This window comes from Acanthaster planci, linkage group LG16 (assembly GCF_054643075.1).
Source record: "Acanthaster planci isolate LZ-2023a linkage group LG16, COTS_SCS, whole genome shotgun sequence".
In the NCBI taxonomy this organism is placed as follows: domain Eukaryota; kingdom Metazoa; phylum Echinodermata; class Asteroidea; order Valvatida; family Acanthasteridae; genus Acanthaster; species Acanthaster planci.
This window is the reverse complement of record NC_141792.1, coordinates 7,033,584-7,053,941: the sequence shown is the minus strand read 5'-3', so window position 1 is coordinate 7,053,941 and position 20,358 is coordinate 7,033,584. Positions and strand designations below refer to the sequence as shown.

General features: G+C 40.3%; 1 protein-coding gene across 8 annotated transcripts in view; it reads left to right on the top strand.

Annotated features, from left to right (window-relative positions):
- Positions 1-20,358, top strand: part of LOC110989844 (uncharacterized) — a 75,217-nt gene that overhangs the window by 50,914 nt on the left and 3,945 nt on the right. For 7 of the 8 annotated variants that reach the window (XM_087147117.1, XM_087147116.1, XM_087147119.1 and 4 more), the window contains 18 exons: positions 493-594; positions 1,600-1,692; positions 1,981-2,241; positions 3,096-3,443; positions 5,759-5,860; positions 6,845-6,937; positions 7,226-7,486; positions 8,367-8,717; positions 9,933-10,283; positions 11,369-11,686; positions 12,391-12,732; positions 13,352-13,669; positions 13,806-14,183; positions 15,262-15,594; positions 15,997-16,208; positions 16,904-17,027; positions 19,051-19,230; positions 19,659-19,841. In XM_087147117.1, coding sequence (XP_087003243.1) covers positions 493-594; positions 1,600-1,692; positions 1,981-2,241; positions 3,096-3,443; positions 5,759-5,860; positions 6,845-6,937; positions 7,226-7,486; positions 8,367-8,717; positions 9,933-10,283; positions 11,369-11,686; positions 12,391-12,732; positions 13,352-13,669; positions 13,806-14,183; positions 15,262-15,594; positions 15,997-16,208; positions 16,904-17,027; positions 19,051-19,230; positions 19,659-19,841 — 4,350 coding nt within the window. The remainder of the gene's footprint in view (positions 1-492; positions 595-1,599; positions 1,693-1,980; positions 2,242-3,095; positions 3,444-5,758; positions 5,861-6,844; positions 6,938-7,225; positions 7,487-8,366; positions 8,718-9,932; positions 10,284-11,368; positions 11,687-12,390; positions 12,733-13,351; positions 13,670-13,805; positions 14,184-15,261; positions 15,595-15,996; positions 16,209-16,903; positions 17,028-19,050; positions 19,231-19,658; positions 19,842-20,358) is intronic. The other variant, XM_087147121.1, reaches the window with a different exon arrangement.

Here is a 20,358-nt window from a genome sequence, read left to right as displayed (position 1 = left end):
TGCGCGAGTTGGGCTATGAACGGTCTCTACACATATACTTCTCTGAATTTGATTCCGGAGACTTTCCTTGTCTCTTAGCCTGGTCCAATTCCCATCCTTTTCTGTAAGTGTGTGCTCATTATAATAAGCCTTTAGTAAGTAACCTTTGAATAAAATCTGGTACACTGAACTCTCCAAATTCACACGAACATAACAAATGGAATTTTCCACACTGAAGACACCGTTGCTATACGTCATGATTCGGGGCAAGCTTTTCCTTAGTTACAAAAGAGATGCCTTGCACCAATACACTGTTTTCAGTGGATAACAGGGGTACAAAGGAACCAGTCCATTCCAGAGATGATGGTCACTATGCAAAAGCTTGCCTCAAATCATGAGGTATAGCAACATTGTCTTTAGTCTGGAGAATTGGAATTGTTATGTCTATGTGAAATAAGATAGCACAGTGTACCAGATTTGTGGTCATCTTTTTGTCATGTTGTTTGTTCGTAGCTCTTCCTATCATTGGTAAGCCAACTGCCCAAAGCACCAGTCATGACCTGTACCCAGGAGAAAAAGCTGTTGACGGTGACATCGACACATTTTCACATACCGGTACTGTATGTGTTTTTTTATTTTACGTAACTCAGGTTGCAATTACAATTTAGGTCTTTTCACACTAGACAAATCTCAGGGTTGCTGCAGGGTGGAAAACTGGCAACGATTCATACTTGAAAATTTTCTACCCTGTGTTAACTGCACGATTGACTTCAACCCTACTATGTACCAGACAGGGGATTTTTCAACCCAGGTTGAAAATTGTTGTGCTCATCTCCAGAGTGATTTTTTGCTAGAACAGATGTGAAACAATACTGGGTTGAACACCATTTTCAATGGAAGGTGGTCATGGGTTCACCCAGGGTTGAGTTCAGCCAAGGTTGAGAGGTTGTACCATGAAAAGACATGACAAAAGGTTGAGAGGTTGTATCGTGAAAAGACATGAACATGTGAGGTCAATTGTCACTGCTTACTTATGAATTAAGAAATGTATGTCCCATACATAACAGACTTTTACCCTCAAAGACAAGTTGATAGATTGCATTGTTTTTCGTTGCACTGTTTGGCATCTGGATTAAGAAAACACAAGACTACTTGATTAGATTAGATTTGATTACTAGACCTTGTGACTTTTATGGGCTTATCTTTTCCTGGAAAAATCTTTCCTGTTTTTCGGATTGCCAGTGCGTCTTTGTGTTTGTCAAAGTTTGTTGTTTTGCTCATTAGGCATCTCCTAATAAGCCCCATGCTTATAAGATGCCTCCATAATTGCGCAATCAAAAATTTTGGCTTCTGTGCATCTGTTAGAAGAGTTTATAATTTTCCTGATGAGTTTTCTTTGTTACTTGTTACTCAAGCCAGGCTGGCATTATGAAGATATACAAATGTTGATTGGCAAAAGCTGGGATTATTTTCAGAAAGCGGAGAAGTGCAGACAATGTAGGTTGTCTCTGTGATTAACTCGTGAGATGCGAGAACCATTTTAGGAAAAACCTCAGTTTCTCTGCTTGTGAGACACTTGGATTCTTGAGTTATGTTTGTGTGCTTTTTCATTATTTGCAGAACCCAATGATCCCCATCCATGGTGGCGAGTGGACTTGGGTAGTGAACACTGCTTGGGCAGAATCACAGTCACACTTAGACGGGGTTGCTGTGGTAAGGGAAAAAACAAGAACACTTTTATCCACTTGGCTCAACCTGTATGGCACAGAATTCCATTTTGTTTTCCTGGCAGTGTCCTGTTCTGGAGACTCAAATTCAAATTGAGTTATATGAAGCTGTTGTACAAATTGTATGACAGCCAGAGTTTGTGCTGTAGAATTCCAGTACGAGTTCTAATTCAATTTATTTAGCATTTTCTGTAGAATAAGTTTTATTCACGACGAGGTCTTCCTCACCTATGAATTGTGAAGTTGATTTTCTTTATATTTGCGTAATGTTTAGGGCAAGGTCGTTTTACTGCTGCAGTGGCACGAGCTGGTCTTAGCCTAAGCTACTCAGAGAATCAAGCATGCGGGCTACCAGCCACCCGGGCACAGTCCTATGATGGAGCTGTGATTGTATTCACATGTGACACACCCCAGCTTGCCCGATACGTGACTCTAGACATTGACCCATCCAGCCCAGATGTCACCAATGCCCTTTTGCAAATGGGTGAGGTGACACTAGAAGAGATTACATCGGGAGAGTGTTCCAGGCTTTCTGGTAAGATCAATATGGTGTCAGTAATCAGTCCACTGAGAGGTTGACATGGAGAGGTTATTCTACAAGTTCACAGCCAACATGCTGAGCTTTGTAGTTTAGGGAACTTCGCTGAGACAACTCAATGATTTTTCAATATTATTCAGGCATTCCTCTCAGTGAAGAGAAGAGAGTAAGACTAGTTGGTCAAAAACAAGTTTGAAATTTCCAGCTGGAAATACACCATACATTGTACTAACATCGTGAACAAGTGTAGTTCTTTAAACAGGCAGCAATTAGAAATTTGGACAGCTACATGATTTTCGCAATCAGAGTGTTAGAAAAGCTCTGTTAGGATCATACATGGTTTTTAACAGTCGGAATAACCAATCCGGAAAACAGTTGTATGTGTGTACATGTCTATATGAACATATTTGCCCTTCCCTTCAGCTTAATTTGGGCATCACCAGTTCCATACTATGTTCATGAATTATGCTTCTGTAGTTAAATTAATTTTTCAAATGTGTTAATTGTTTATGCTCCTCTGTTTTTTAAAACATGTTTCATTTCTCTTTGTCCTGCAATGAGTACTTTAATTTATTCATTGTCCACTCGAGACCAGGGCTTTATGTCACATTTTTATTGTTTTGTACATGTTTGGATTGAGTGTTGAATAAAGATGATTAAGTATACAATGTACTGTGAATAAAGCCTCTCCGTTGCAACTGCTTAGTTATTCCGTAACAAATGTGTCATAACTGAACATGTTTAATGTGCACTTCTCACCCCAGTAGGCCAACAAAGTAGAAGTCATCATGACTTAATATACTTCTCATTGAAATTACATTTTCAACATATGATGCTTGTTCAATCTCTAGATGGCAGTGTTCGGTTGGTTGATGGAAGCTCATCTTCTGAGGGACGTGTTGAGGTCTACTATCAAGGTGACTGGGGGACTGTCTGTGATGACTTGTTTGATATCCAAGATGCTACAGTCATCTGTCGTCAGTTGGGCTTCCCAGGTGCAGTAAGAGCTGTGTCAGCTGCTGCTGAATTCTCTGTTGGTGATGGGCCCATCTTGCTTGATAATCTAGAGTGCGCGGGATTTGAAAGATCACTGATAGAATGCTCCCACAATGGATGGTATAGTCATAACTGTGGTCACTCAGAAGATGCTGGAGTCATTTGCTTACAACCCACCACCGAAACCCCTGTCATATTTCAAGGTACGTGATAGTCTAATCACTTTTGAAATGCACTTCAAATGCCATTTTGAAATAATGAAACTTTTCAGATTTCACAAATACTCCACAACTACAATTGAGGTAGCAGTAGGCTTCTCTTTTATCAAAAAAAAAATGATACGATATAACTTGTCTTATTAATTCTCTTATTTCGAGAGTAGAAGACAATATTACAAGACTCTACAAAGCCACTTGTTACAAAGCAGATGCAAATTTTATGTTCTCACCGCAAGTTTTCTTGATCTGAATTTAGAAACATGAAATGTGTCATTTTAACTTTTGACAAATTTCATGAAATCCATCGTAATGTCTCTATGTACATTTTTTATTCGCTGTCTTATAAGCAGACAAATAATAACATAAACAACACACCAGTTCTGTGTGACAACATATCTTAGCCAAATTTAAGTATAAGCAGATTTTGGTTTTCAGGGTCCTCTTGTTTTAAGGAATGCACATTTGTGGGTCACTATTAACTTATTTTTTATATCAAACAAGGCCCCAGCATAGTGTAGGTACCAAAAGCCCACAAGCACTATCAGCTCTGAGCACCCAAAAAGCTCGCCAAGCACCACAGCTCAATGCAGTGAGGGCAGCACAAAAGGCTTAAGTTCAAGGTTACCAACACAAACACATGATTAGGCATAATATTGCTATCTATTATAATAAGCCAATCATGCTTTCCAATTTCCAAGAAATCTTAATTAACTATTAACTTGATACAATGCCAGAGTAAATTATATAAAACTTTAGAACATTTGTGCATCGGGTAAACGTCTTACACTGTTTGCAGGCACTGTTTTTATCCAACATTTGAACATACAGGAGGAAAGAACAGTTCTCCCCTGTTGCACTATTCACGGAAAAGTTGTTGCCTGTAAAGAAAAGAAAAAGTGACTTCTGCTTCATTACCTTGTTTTAATCTACAAAATGTACATTGTATAAACTACTTCATAATTTGCTCTGGCCAAAGTAAAGTTCAGTCATTATTATTGGGCTAGTTTATTCCATGTGAATAAATGCCATAGTGGTAATGGTGCATGGGAGCTTGGGGTAGTGGTAGGGAAAAAATTTTCACAATTCAAATTACAAAACGAGGTACTGTCTTGCTGAAGCTGAGATAAAAGTGAGTACACGGATTTCTTCCCACTAAACTTTTCCCTAAACTGCTCCACAAACCCCTGCTGCCATTGGTCTAGACCCAAGAATAATAGAGTCTTAAAGCCCTCATAACCTTGATCATCCATTGGTCAATAAACTAGACATCTGATTGGTTAAACTCACGGACACTGAATCCTGCTTCAGTCATGACATTGCCTACAGATGATAACACCTGCACAGAATAAATCCCCATAAGAAAACAATACATGTACATAAGGCTATCAGTGAGCATCAGTATCACTCATTTAGTTTGACAGAGTACATATACATACGTGTACAAGTAATGTGAGTTTGAAGTGCCCTGTATTTGCAGTCTTGTCTCCCCATACGATGTAACTGTGCGCTTACTAAACTGTACAGGCTTGCACATTTCAATCCAACTCCCTGCTTATAAATAAAATTTGATTTGGGCTTGCTTCAGACTGTCAAAGTTTATATTGGATGGATGCTGCATGTATGTATAGTATTTGTTGGCATTTGCCAAAGCTTGAAGGTTTTTACTCAACAATCAGCATCAGTTATGATATGGCCTTGCACACCTACAATTTGCTGCTTGTGTGATAAATGGACTTGGTAATATTTAGGTAGTATTACATGTGCATGTACAGTTTATATGGGGTCATATTCTAAACCCTGTTTGCGCAAGTTGGGCTATGAAAGGTCTCTGCATGTATATTTGGCTGAATTTGATTTGCACATTCCGGAGACTTTCCTTGTCTCTTAGCCTGGTCCAATTCCCATCCTTTTCTGTAAGTGTGTGCTCATTATAATAAGCCTTTTGCAAGTTACCTTTGAATAAAATCTGGTACACTGAACTCTCCAAATTTACATGAACATAACAAATTGAATTTTCCACACTGAAGACACCGTTGCTATACCTGGTAATTCGGGGCAAGCTTTTGCTTAGTTACATAAGAGACGCCTTGCACCAATACACTGTTTTCAGTGGATAACGGGTACAAAGGAACCAGTCCATTCCAGAGATGATGGTCACTATGCAAAAGCTTGCCCCAAATCATGAGGAGTTGCAACATTGTCTTTAGTCCGGTAAATTGGAATTGTTATGTTTATGTGAAATAAGATAGCACAGTGTACCAGATTTGTGGTCATCTTTTTGTCATGTTGTTTGTTCGTAGCTCTTCCTATCATTGGTAAGCCAACTGCCCAAAGCACCAGTCATGACCTGTACCCAGGAGAAAAAGCTGTTGACGGTGACATCGACACATTTTCACATACCGGTACTGTATGTGTTTTTTTATTTTACGTAACTCAGGTTGCAATTACAATTTAGATCTTTTCCTACTAGACAAATCTCAGGGTTACTGCAGGGTTGAAAAGTGGCAACGATTCATACTTGAAAGTTTTCTACCCTGTGTTAGCTGCACGATTGACTTCAACCCTACTATGTAACAGACGGGATTTTTCAACCCAGGTTGAAAATTATCATGCTCATCTCCAGAGTGATATTTTGCTAAAATAGATGTTAAACAATACTGGGTTGAACACCATTTTCAAGGGAGGGTGGTCATGGGTTCACCCAGGGTTGAGTTCAGCCAAGGTTGAGAGGTTGTACCGTGAAAAGACATGACAAAAGGTTGAGAGGTTGTATCGTGAAAAGACATGAACATGTGAGGTCAATTGTCACTGCTTATGTGTGAATTAAAACAGACTTTTATCCTCAAAGACAAGTTGATGGATTGCATTTTTGTTGTTGCAGTGTTTGGCATCTGGATTAAGAAAACACAGGACTACTTGATTAGATTAGATTAGATTAGATTAGATTTGATTACTAGACCTTGTGACTTTTATGGGCTTATCTTTTCCCAGAAAAATCTTTCCTGTTTTTCGGATTGTTAGTGTGTCATTATGTTTGTTACAGTGTATTAGGCATCTCCAAATAAGCCCCAGGCTTCTAAGATGCCTATATAAATGCTCAATCAAAATTTTGGCTTCTGTGTATCTCTTAGTAGAGTTCGTAATTTTCCTTACAAGTTTTCTTTGTTACTTGTTACTCAAGCCAGGCTGGCATTATGAAGATATATAAATGTTGATTGACAAAAGCTGGGATTATTTTCAGAAAGGGGAGAAGTGCAGACAATGCAGGTTGTCTCTGTAATTAACTTGTGAGATGCGAGAACCATTTTAGGAAAAACCTCAATTTCTCTGCTTGTGAGACACTTGGATTCTTGAGTTATGTTTGTGTGCTTTTTCATTATTTGCAGAACCCAATGATCCCCATCCATGGTGGCGAGTGGACTTGGGTAGTGAACACTGCTTGGGCAGAATCACAGTCACACTTAGACAGGGTTGCTGTGGTAAGGGAAAAAACAAGAACACGGTTATCCACTTGACTCAACCAATATGGCACAGAATTCCGTTTTGTTTTCCCTGCAGTGTCCTGTTCTGGAGACTCAAATTCAAATTGAGTTATATGATGCTGCTGTACAAATTATATGACAGCCAGAGTTTGTGCTGCAGAATTCCAGTACTAGTTCTAATTCAATTTATTTAGCATTTCCTGTAGAATAACTTTTATTCACGACGAGGTCTTCCTCACCTATGAATTGTGAAGTTGATTTTCTTTATATTTGCGTAATGTTTAGGGCAAGGCCGTTTTACTGCTGCAGTGGCACGAGCTGGTCTTAGCCTAAGCTACTCAGAGAATCAAGCATGCGGGCTACCAGCCACCCGGGCACAGTCCTATGATGGAGCTGTGATTGTATTCACATGTGACACACCCCAGCTTGCCCGATACGTGACTCTAGACATTGACCCATCCAGCCCAGATGTCACCAATGCCCTTTTGCAAATTGGTGAGGTGACACTAGAAGAGATTACATCGGGAGAGTGTTCCAGGCTTTCTGGTAAGATCAATATGGTGTCAGTAATCAATCCACTGAGAGGTTGACATGGAGAGGTCATTTTCCAAGTTCACAGCCAACTTGCTGAGGTTTTTAGTTTAGGGAATTTCGCTGAGACAATTCAGTGATTTTTCAATATTATTCAGGCATTCCTCTCAGTGAAGAGAAGAGAGTAAGACTAGTTGGTCAAAAACAAGTTTGAAATTTCCACCCGGAAATACACCACACATTGTACTAATATCGTGAACAAGTGTAGTTCTTTAAACAGGCAGCAATTAGAAATTTGGACAGCTACATGTACGTGTATGCCTATCTAAATAAAGATTTTTGCAATCACAGTGTTAGAAGAGCTCTGTTAGGATCATACATGGTTTTTAACAGTCGGAATAACCAATCTGGAAAACAGGTGAATGTGTGTACATGTCTGTATGAACATATTTTGCCCTTCCCTTCAGCTTAATTTGGGCATCACCCATTCCAGACTATGTTCATGAATTATGCTTCTGTAATGAAATGAATTTTTCAAATGTGTTAATTGTTTATGCTCCTCTGCTTTTTAAAACATGTTTCATTTCTCTTTGTCCTGCAATGAGTACTTTAATTTATTCATTGTCCACTCGGGACCTGGGCTTTATGTTACATTTTTATTGTTTTGTACATATTTGGATTGAGTATTGAATAAAGATGATTAAGTATACAATGTACTGTGAATAAAGTCTCTCCGTTGCAACTTCTTAGTTATTCCGTAACAAATGTGTCATAACTGAACATGTTTAATGTGCACTTCTCACCCCAGTAGGCCAACAAAGTAGAAGTCATCATGACTGAATATACTTCTCATTGAAATTACATTTTCAACATATGATGCTTGTTCAATCTCTAGATGGCAGTGTTCGGTTGGTTGGTGGAAGGTTGTCTTCTGAGGGACGTGTTGAGGTCTACTATCAAGGTGACTGGGGCACTGTTTGTGATGACGTTTGGGATATCAGCGATGCCATTGTTGTCTGTCGTCAGTTAGGCTTCCCAGGTGCAGTAATAGCTGTGTCAGCTGGTACTTACTTCTCTGTTGGTGATGGGCCCATTTTACTTGATAACGTGGAATGCACAGGAGACGAAAGTACACTGGCAGATTGTTCCCATGGAGGATGGACTTTTAATAACTGTGGTCATTCAGAAGATGCTGGAGTGGTGTGCTCAACTGCAACTTCAGGCCCAGAGGTGTCTTGGATGCCAGGTACAGTGTACTTTGGTGTCTCAAGGCTAAAGATTAAGGTCACCAACACAAACACCTGATGATCATAACTGGAACATAATAAGGCATAATATTGCCAGCTATTATAATGAGACAAATATCCTTTCCAAGAAATCTTAATCAACTATTAACTTGAGACAATGCCAGAGTAAATTATATAAAACTTAAGAACATTTGTGCATCAGATAAACATGTTACACTGTACGCAGGCACTGTTTTTATCCAACATTTGAACATGCAGAAGGAAAGAACAGTTCTCCCCTGTTGCACTACTCAGGGAAAAGTTGTTGCCTGTAAAAAACAGAAAAAGTGACTTCTGCTTCATTACCCGGCCTTAATCCACAAAATGTACATTGTATAAACTACTTGGTAATTTGCCTTGGCCAAAGTAAAGTTCAGCCATTATTATTGGGCTGGTTTATTCTACGTGAATAAATGCCATAGTGGTAATAGTTGGAGCTTGGGGTGATGGTGGGGACAAAAATTAAGTTTGCTGAAAATCAGAGATTGTTTCCTGCCTAGCAGTATGCAGTCCCTATGATTGAAACAATACATTTGGCTGACACGTCATCACTGTGACCATACGTATCATCTCCAGGAAATCGGCCTCTCAGGAGTTAAAGTTGGACTTTAAATTCTTGATTGCTTTTGACTTGTTTAGCAGACTGTTAAGTCACTCCATAGACTGGTGATTGTACCCTGACTCCTTAGTTTGGCCCGGTTTACAATGAAGAAAGACCCAATGCTCCACAAATAAGATCTCTGCCCTCTGTCAGTTGGCATTGTTGGATTAGTTAATGGCACTGTTCCTTACAAAGAGCACGTTGAGATCTGCTGGTAGGGTGCTGTATGTGGTGATATGTGTGCAAAACTGTGTGAGACATCAAAGAATTCCTGTTTTCTCTAATCAGTTTGGGCATCCCAACTGTATCTGCTGGGTGCTGAGATGTTTCTTGGTGATGGGCCCACTTTCCTTGATATTTGATAATGTTGAGTACTCATCGGGACAGGAAAGTACCGGTGACGTGTTAGATTGTCATTTTGCTGACCATTTATATGATGCTTAAGTCACTTGTTCTACTTCAACTGCTGGTCCAGAGGCTTTGTGATGCTTGCTAATAAGTTGGAATCCAAATCGGTTTTAAAACTATTTCCAAAGCTGCTCTTGATTGATTTGTTGTTTCATTTTACATTTAGATGGCAGTGTTCGTCTGGTTGATGGAAGCTCATCTTCTGAGGGACGTGTTGAGGTCTACTATCAAGGTGACTGGGGCACTGTCTGTGATGACGTTTGGGATATCAGCGATGCCATTGTTGTCTGTCGTCAGTTGGGCTTCCCAGGTGCAGTAAGAGCTGTGTCAGCTGCTGCTGAATTCTCTGTTGGTGATGGGCCCATTTTACTTGATAACGTGGAATGCACAGGAGACGAAAATACACTGGCAGATTGTTCCCATGGAGGATGGACTGTTCATAACTGTGGTCATTCAGAAGATGCTGGAGTGGTGTGCTCAACTACAACTTCAGGTCCAGAGGCGTCGTGGATGCCAGGTACATGTACTTTGGTGTCTCAGCCACACCATTCAATGTTTAATAAATCACACACTAATGATGATTTCCTTACTATCTGTATCTTACATGTACATTGGTCATTTGGATGTTTGGCTTCATGTTCATGTTAGTGCATGTGAATCACATTGTTGGCTTCAGTAGTTGAAACTGGCAACCTCCATGAAAACTCCATAGTAGACAGTTCATTTTGCTTCATAAAACACAAGTGACAATATACGTTGAGAGGTTCATGGTTTTTCAACTCATTCATGCATGATGAAATAAATGTAGAGAACATCAAGTAAAACCAGACCTAGAGTTGTCTTTAGTTAAGCAGATGGATTAGGATTTTTGTGCCATATGTATAATCAATGACAAGTTGCATAGTGATATTAAAATGTGACACGAACTGGTGACCTGTTTGGCATCATAAGCTTATTTGTTTTTTAAAACCTTTCAATTGTTTGGAGAGATTCTAACCCTTGCTTAAAGCACTGACTTGTCACGAATTACCAACTACAGTAAAATCTGGATAAATCAAAGCAAAAGTTCATACCTGCCAAGAATAGGCTGGTACATGTATGTTCAAAAATGCCTCCGTAACTCGAAATGCCCACACCGTAACATCCACTCATCACCTCAAAGTTTTTGTGACATTGATCTAAATAGATCGCTGCCAAAGCACTTGAAGGAAGTGTACAAAGGAACACAGGACCAGGGTCACAAATCATCAGTTCCAAGCATGCTTCTTCTCTCCGCATAGGGACTATGTTGCCATGCTCTATGCATGAACCAACCATAACTCTAACTGTATCCCCTAGACTGATGCTACCGCAGACCCAATCGTAGCCTGCATGTATGTGGGCAGTCCAATCACTGACTCTTGCAGCAGCCATGTGACCACAAAAAAATAGGTCATGTTACCACATGTATGAAAACCCAAGTGAAAACAGACTTGAGGCAGGTTATGCTTTAAACATGACAGACTATAATTAAGTAAAAAGTTTGTGGTTTCAGCATGCAAGGATATAACGTAACAGGTACAATGTTTTAACTGTTTATTGTTTATTTATCAACTGGAACAGATGGTACTGTTCGATTGGCTGGTGGCACATCATCAGCTAAAGGCCGGGTTGAAATTTATTTCAACGGTGAATGGGGAACAGTTTGTGATGATGGCTGGGACCTTGCAGATGGTAACGTTGTCTGTCATCAGCTTGGCTTTAGTTCAGCTGTATTTGTGAGGTCGTTTGGCCCAGGAAGTGGGCCAATATTTCTAGATGAGGTGTCCTGCTCAGCTGATGACCAAACCCTGGCAGAGTGTGATCACCAAGGTTTGGGGATTCATAACTGTAACCATGATGAGGACGCAGGTGTTGTCTGCGAGACACCAGTATTTGTTGGTAAGATTTATGTTATTCTCTTCAAAAGATACTGAACAAAGGGAAGATTGGTCGTTGTCGCATTGAATTGGTCAGCTGGTGGAGTTCCTGCTTGGTGTCTAGGGGCATGATATCCTGCTAGCTCCTTGAGGAAAATGCACACACTATGTGTTTGAGTGCAGTGTGTAAATGTGACATCACTTCAGTGTATGCTGCACCCACTGCACATAGAGTTATGTAGAACCGTATGTAGATCCACAGGTTAATGTGCATCGTGTCCACTGAATGGGAGAGTGTAACCAGTATGATGAAGTCACAAACCGAAAAGTCATCAGGAGGACTTCAGTGGGGATGCACCCTTTAAGAAAGGGGGTGCCTAGCATTTACATGAAAAGTTAGGGTGCTTCAAATAGAAGCGAGACCCAAATGTACAGTAAGAGCGAGGCAGATTTTTTTCCTATTCCAGTTGAAATTTCTGTCTTTCAGTGAGAACAGAATAAGAAACAGATTGAAGGTATACACCCTTGGGATTGGCCACTGGACTACTTTATATTTCTATGTCGAATGCACCTGTTTCTTAAATACTGTACTGAATATTTCATCATTAAACAAACGGTTAAAAATTCTAGAGGAATAGGTGCTTGGTTGGAAGTGTAATATTACGCTGCTGTTTCAATGCTTGGCTTTTCGTATCATACGTTTCTAATTAAATTTTGTCTGAAAAGATGTGCGACTTGTGGATGGAAACACCGGAAATGAAGGACGTGTTGAGGTCTACTATCAAGGTGACTGGGGGACTGTCTGTGATGACTTGTTTGATATCCAAGATGCTACTGTCATCTGTCGTCAGTTGGGCTTCCCAGGTGCAGTAAGAGCTGTGTCAGCTGCTGCTGAATTCTCTGTTGGTGATGGGCCCATTTTACTTGATAATTTGGAATGCACAGGACGTGAAAGTACACTGGCAGATTGTACCCATGCAGGATGGACTGTCAATAACTGTGGCCACTCAGAAGATGCAGGAGTCTTTTGTTTACCACATTTAACTGAAGCCCCTGACGTATTTGAAGGTAAGTCATATTTTTTTCTGGTCACTTTTGAAGAGTATTTCAAAAACAATCATGAAGCGAAACCTATGTCCAGTTGAATCTTTGGTACAAAAGTATTTGCATCCTTTGTCTTACATCTTGCATCTCCCTTCTCCGATCTTGCATCTCGCCACCTCTTGTATCTCACATCATGCATCTCAAGACATGGTGTCTCGAGGTCCTCCCCCCCCCAAAAAAAACTTTGGTTTTAAATATTGAGACAAGTGTTTGTGTCCATTCGATTTCCCTTCCTGAAGTAATTAAAATCTAACTGTAGCCTCAGCTCTCAGAAGGGGTATGAAAGGTTTTATGAATAATTAAACAAAATTTTTTGCTTCTTTCTGCCATGCAGTTTTGATAACATACCCCAGAAAATCTTAGATGCATGATGGGAGATGTGGAGTTGCAGAAAATAGCGGGTGGAGGTAGTTAAAATGTGCCCGTTTGTCTCATAAATGCGCCCCTAAATTATAAAGAAAGGCGCAAATACTAACGCCTGCTTGTTTCTATACTTGCCATGAAAAATACCTAAACTTTTTTTTTAGAGTTGAAGCAGTAACCAGAATAATGATTGTGCCCGTAATCTGGTTTTCACCATCAGAGGGTAGTGTTCGATTGGCTGGTAGCACATTGTCATCTGAAGGCCGGGTTGAAATCTATCACAACGGCGCATGGGGGACAGTTTGTGATGATGGCTGGGACCTTGCAGATGGTAACGTTGTCTGTCGTCAGCTCGGCTTTAGTTCAGCTTCATCTGTGAGGTCGTTTGGTCAAGGAAGTGGGCCAATATTTCTAGATCAGGTGTCCTGCTCAGCTGATGACCAAACCCTGGCAGAGTGTGATCACCAAGGTTTCGGAAGTCATAACTGTGACCATGTTGAGGACGCAGGTGTTGTCTGTGAGATAGCCTTTGTTGGGGGTAAGCTTTCGACATAATACTCTTAAGTCCTCAAAATATACTGACCAAATATATGATGGATTGCTGGTTGTTACACTTGAATTGTTCAGTTGGTGGAGTTTATACCTCATTTTACCTGGAATTGTGTCGTTTGCAGATGGAAGCGTGCGACTGCAAGGTAGTAGCTCTGCCCACCAGGGCCGTGTGGAGATCTTCCACAGTGGTGTGTGGGGCACAGTCTGTGATGACTCATGGGATATCAACGAGGCCATGGTAGTCTGTCAGCAGCTGGGTTACCTATCTGCTGAGGCAGCACTGAACTCGCAAGAGGCCGGCTTTGGAATGGGCGAGGGACAGATACTTCTGGACGAGGTGGAGTGCTCTGGTGAAGAGAACACCTTGTATGAGTGTAGCCACAAAGAGGACCACAACTGTGAACACTCAGAAGACGCTGCTGTCATATGCACAGTACTTACCACTGCGCCAATGGTTACCACCACATTACGCAGCACCACATCACGCAGCATTACTGCAGGTAAGAAAGGGAAAATCTTACCGGTATATAATGCATCAAATGCAAGCACTTTCTGCAGACACTTCATAACTTTGCACTTTCAGAAAGTTTCACTTTGTAAAAACAAACACGTACTGAATGCTTTCATGCATTACTCTGTTACATTTCATAAAAGGCGAGCAGTTTAGGCCAATCAATTTTGTGCAGAAGGAGGGTACTCAAATACCAACAAAAGACCCATTGGTTTCTCCATTTGATCAGCCAGGCTCATCTCAATTGGATGTTGATCCAGGTTTTGGCACACTCCATCCCACATTGATTGTGATGAAACAGCCACCTTTTCACAGCAAACACTTCTCCTGACCACCAGATTGTCATTATTTGTAGTGAAGTACAAGGTGTTTTTCAAACTTAGGATTATCACCACTTTTGAGAGTGAAAAATGCCGGTAATGCCCAGCAGCCTGGTCTTTTGTTCGGACTTCGGTCTTTTGTTACCGGGCCCTGTTTCCTTTGTCCGATTTCGGAGTCCCCGGCAGGTAGTGGTTAATAGGTGCTGGCTGAAAAAGATCACAGGAAAGAGGGTTTGGAAATCTGATGTCACAGCAAAGCCTTCCGTATTCCGTGTGGCTGAATTGCTAACCATAACAATCTGCTGTATTGATGCGAAAGGCGGACAGATTTTATGGTCATTCTCCAACCATAAAAGGTCAAAGTGATATTAGAACAAAAAACAGTCCTATGAAAAATGCTGATTTTGTAAGCCAAATACTAATTGTCTGCTTTCTGAACACTGGAAGAATTCTGAAAAGTTTGGCAGCTCTGCGGTAATCCCATTTTCATCTCCAATTGACATCCTGGACTTGTCCATTTTTTGTCCTATACAAAACTAAGCCAAGGAGGAAGGTATTTACAGCCCGTACACACTCTAATGAAAGATACTTGTAGATTGGCCTTCAGGATGGAAAGGACATTACATGAGAAAAGAATGTTTAAGTTCACTTGTTGAAAGGAGGTCATCTACGGATGACCCCTCACCGAGTGGATACAAACTTTGTCCAAGTACGGCGTCTCTGTTTATGCCTTTCATTGTTTGACAGATTTGCCTGTGGAGGATAGTGCCTTGCGTCTGGCGGGAGGGACATTGCCCTCAAACGGGCGCCTGGAGGTTTACTACCAGGGCCAGTGGGGCACCGTCTGCGACGACAAGTGGGGTCTCCGGAATGCTCAAGTGGTTTGCCGTCAGCTGGGCTATGGCTCAGCTGATCCAGTCCTCTACCAGTCCAAGTACCGCGGGGGGAAGGGCCCCATCCTGTTGGATGAGGTGAACTGCACTGGTGCAGAGTTGTCTCTTGTGAGTTGCCCGAGTAGCCACTGGAAACAGCATGACTGTACCCATGCTGAGGATGTTGGGGTGGTGTGCCAGAGACCAGGTAAATTAATTCATGATTTCATTGCATACAATTTAATCTAATGTTGTGCATTTGATCGAGTTGAACAGGCCAATCTGACAAAACCCATCAAAAAAGCACTCCCCTCCCCCCAAGAAACTAATAAATAAATAAAATGAAACGGTAAAATCGAAAATGAAACAGCTTCCATCGGGCATAGAATATTTTGTACACTTGGTTAATACCTCAGTTTAACCAGTTAGTGGAACTGTGTTGTGATAGTTTCATTTGGTACAATTTTTGAATAAAGGATGTGCGAGGACATGTATGTTCAAAGAATACATTGTTTTTACATACCTTTCCCATTTAAAAGTGAAAGATCTAAGTATTCTATAAAACTGCAGTATAAAATGAAAATGTGTTTGTTTAAATTTGAACTGATAGGTTCGGTGCGCCTCGTCAGCACTGGCGATTTACCCAACACACTGGGACTACTTGAGATGTTTGTGGATGGGGCATGGCTTCCAGTTTGTCGGCAGGGATGGGAGATGACTGTTGCCGATTCAGTGTGCCGACAGCTTGGATTCAACTCTGCCACAAACACTGATGTCAGCAGGGTGGATGGCATTGAACAAGGGAATAGTGTGGTTCAAAGGGTTGGTACTTTGTTTAGTGTATTTCCTTGTCTTGTCTTCTTGTGTCTCTGTTGTTTGTGTTCACATTTTAATTATTATTCTGTCTTATTTTAGTGTATTTAGATTTGAGAGGGCCTTGTTTTGTTCACAATAGAGTCTTCCTTTCACACAAATAAGACAAATTTCACAAACTTCCATAATACAGTTTGAGGAAATCGTGTTATATTGTTAATTAGTGGAATCTTCTATTAGTTTTTATCTGTTAGACAATTTGGAGTTGAATGCACCTCTGAGCTTGAAATCTTCATTTAGGTATTGGGTAGTGAGATGGGAATTTAGAAACTTAGTAAGTTTTCAAAAGTCAGCTCCGTCATCTTCCCTCTATTTGTACCCAAATTCACACCCAGAGAGCAGAGTTGTAATCGAGTCAGTCCTAAGTCAACACAAATAAGCGAGTCTTTAGTCAACTCACAAGCTCTTGTATTGAACGATGATGTAGGCATTCCCCTGTCATTGTTCATCTCTTTAGTTCTGACCTGATTTGTGAATTGACTATATTGACTGGCTTGAGATTGGCTTGTGACTGACTCAATTCTAACTGTGCTAGATGAGCCTCCATAGTCTGCCACACTCTACTAGCTATTTTCTGTGCATTCGTGCCTCATTTGAAGTTCCTTCTAGACTGCAGTTTTGCCCATTTACTCTTTCCACTCTAGATCTCCTGCACTGACTCTAAGGATCAACTGAAGGACTGCAGAGTGGATGTGACAAAGGGACGCAGTTGCCAGGACGCTGGCGCAGATGGCAATGTATTTGTGGAATGCCTCAGACACAAAACAGGTGAGAGGAATCTGAGATGAGGAGTGCTAAGGGTGGGTAAATAGCTTGTAAGTCTGTGAACATTTCATCACTTTCACTTTCAAAAGGAAAAAGGGAAATCCTACAAGTCAATTCTTGTGTACAATATGAAAACAATAAATGTGGACCAAGAAAAGGAATGTGCTTGTCCTTTTGCATGTTCAAAAAATGACAGTGATTTCTTTTGAATTTCATTTAACCCAAATCTCACTCTACAGCACATGTAGTCTGAGGTTGAATTAGTTCCTAACAAATCTATAATAGTATATGGCAGGTAGCCGTTGCCTCATTAGATAAAGTATGACATCGTGTCTGGATGTAAATCATATTTTTTTCTAGGTGCAGCATGCACAAACTATGTCTGTTATTTTTTTTAACTGCCAACATAATTAAAGTTGTGTAAAAGTTGACAGCAATATGCAAGAAAAACCAAAATCAAGCCAAACAAAAACAAATTGAGGAACTGTTGAAGAACTAATGCATGTGGGGAAATATGCAAAGAGAAACAATTTTAAATATTTGTGGATATTATCGACAGTGCACTTCTTGGGAAGGAAGTTGCTTTGTAGAATATAATTTCTGTGTTTGTTGCTCCTTTCTTGTCTTTGTTGGCAACAAAAATATTTGTAATCCTCTATTCAAGCCATGCTTAATTCATGTAACTTGTCGGGCTACAAACTTACTAGGAGACATACATGTATATCTTAATATTTTGAATCAAAAAGGGATCTATGTTTTGTTGTTTTGATAGATTACATTTCATTTGTTTTCACGTTTAAAGTGAAAAAATTGATTGTCATTTTTGTTGTGAAAATAAAAAATTGATTTTTTTCTTTTTTGTTTTGAAATAGTAGAAAAATGAAAAAAGAAAAAGCCTTATTGTCCAATTTACTTTTTCACCTTCAAATAAAAGCTAACAACAATTTGTTTTTGTGTCTAGTTTTCTGTTTTTAAATAAAAAAACGAACGAACAAATATACACAGACCATCAGGGCCTTGTTTAGTTCGTACAGATTTGGTGCATCAATACCGTATCTGCCTTGGATCACATTTCAATGAATCATACTCGTGGGTTGGGGTGGTGAAATCAAAGCTGTTGAAGTATGCATCAAATGAGTTTTTGTGAACGAATTTCCCCATAATTCATTCGGAACGCGTTTCTGTGATTAAAATAGCATGATTGAATTACTTTTCCTGGAAATTAGACATATCTTATAAAATAGCCTTCCCGCTGAAAACATCTGAAGCAGATGACTTTGCCTGGGAAAAATGTCCAGCCATTTGGTTTGTTATGAGTTGTTTTTGTCCTGGCAGGTATCTGATTAAACTAATGTGTCCCAAGAGCTGTCCTAGGAGGGGAAAGTCCATCTTTTTGGTAGTTATTGAAGAGGGTTTTTTATTTGCTCCGCACAAAATTTTGCAAAGCAGTTGTAATTTGCTTAGCAGCTGCATGGAATTGGCTCCAACACTATCGTGTATAGTCAGTGGGCTCCTTGTGTGAACACAAACATTTTTAAATAGTAACTAAATCCCTGTGTATGAGGATCGACACACATAACATGCAAGCACAGGTTCAGGCATGTTTTGTATGGGCTGCACTGAGTATGTGTGACCAAGTTCTGTTGGAATGTATGGTGCTCCAGTGGGAGCTAGTTGTCCCCAATACTGTTTGCCAGTGAGGAGGTGCCTGCTTACACGTACATGCACAGGTACCATAAAGAGATACACAGGTACTACACAGAGGTACTACACAAAAGCAAGTAGATTTACCAACTTATGCAAGTACTTACACGGGTACCACACCACACTGAGATACAAAGGCTCAAGTAGTGCCAGCTTATATACAAGCACTACACAGAGGTACCAGCTTGTATACACGGTTACTAACTCAAGTGGGCATTTCATATTGGTGTACATGTATATACACGTACCACACAGAGCTACTGGATATTTGCACTGATGGAACATGTATTTTAACTCACGTGTTGTTTCTAATTGTTGCAAGATGGTGATGTCAGGCTGTCTGGCAGTGAGCCATCATTCAAGGGAGAAGTACAGATCCGTCTAGAGGGAGTATGGGGTGCCGTCTGTGACACAGACTGGCAACTGAGCGATGGCGAGGTCGTCTGCAATCAGCTGGGCTATTACGGGGCCAAATCAGTGTACCAGAGCAAAATTCCACACGGTAAACATTTTAGGCAGTCATTGCCAACAATTGTAGGACATCTTAAGCTTGAGGGGCACAGCGAGAAGCTGATTTTCCAAGAAATTCAACTAAAAATGTGACAGAAACTTTGAATCCAGACAGTGTGAAAGAAATTACAAGAATGCATTGACCAGTGGAACGCTACGCTTTGTCTATTTGATTGTGGTTTTCCCATTCTGGGGTTTTACAAAATCAGTTCCTGTCATAACATTACTTCCCTAAAATAGATCTGCTTCTTATCAGTCTTGCTGTCCAACCTTGCTTCTCTATTCCACTATTTTTGGTTTTATTTCATAAATATGTATGGTTATGTTCTCATTATTTGTGAAATCATGTTGATATTATATTGGCAATTTTGGTAAAAGCATGCGATTGCTGGAATAAGCATATTGCATTTTTAAAATCAGATTTTGGAGATGAGAACGGTGACATCCCCACATTGAGGCAGCCTGTGTGCTCTGGGGAGGAGGCCCGCCTGGTGTCCTGTAGGAACAGTGGGTGGAGTCGCTCTGACAAGTGCCAGAAGGGACGAGTTGGTGTTGAGTGTAACCAGCGACGGGGCAAGTCAGCATCAAACCCACAGCAGCCAGGTTTGTTGCTTGAGTCCATATTATCTTACAAGCTGGATGTTTGTCAATTTTTTTTCCAGTCCTTCAGTAAATTTTAAGTTAATGAACATTAAGCTGCACTCAGGCTTGCATATAACACTTTGTGCATGTCAGTATTCAAATTTATTTGCTGGCTCAAACAACATACACGTATTTTGATTAAATGGGAAAAAAATGTTTTTACTGTCTTTTTTGTCGTTTATTTCTTGCAACCAATTGTTGTGATAGTTCACCACCATTTGTCTTGCATGGAACTACAATAATTTCAGGAACTTTTTGCAATGGATATACCAGCATGGATATTAGCAGTTACATGTTTACATTTTTGATGCTTTGTGATGTATGGAAATTCTCGAGCCTTTAGACTTTTTTCAGTTTAGCTTTGACTGATTATAAAAGCACAAACCAAACCTCTGCTGTCCAAGTGGCCAACAAGCGACTGACTGTACAGTGGACATGTGTCTGCTGCGCATGACAGTTTCTTTGAGCAAGCTGTTTT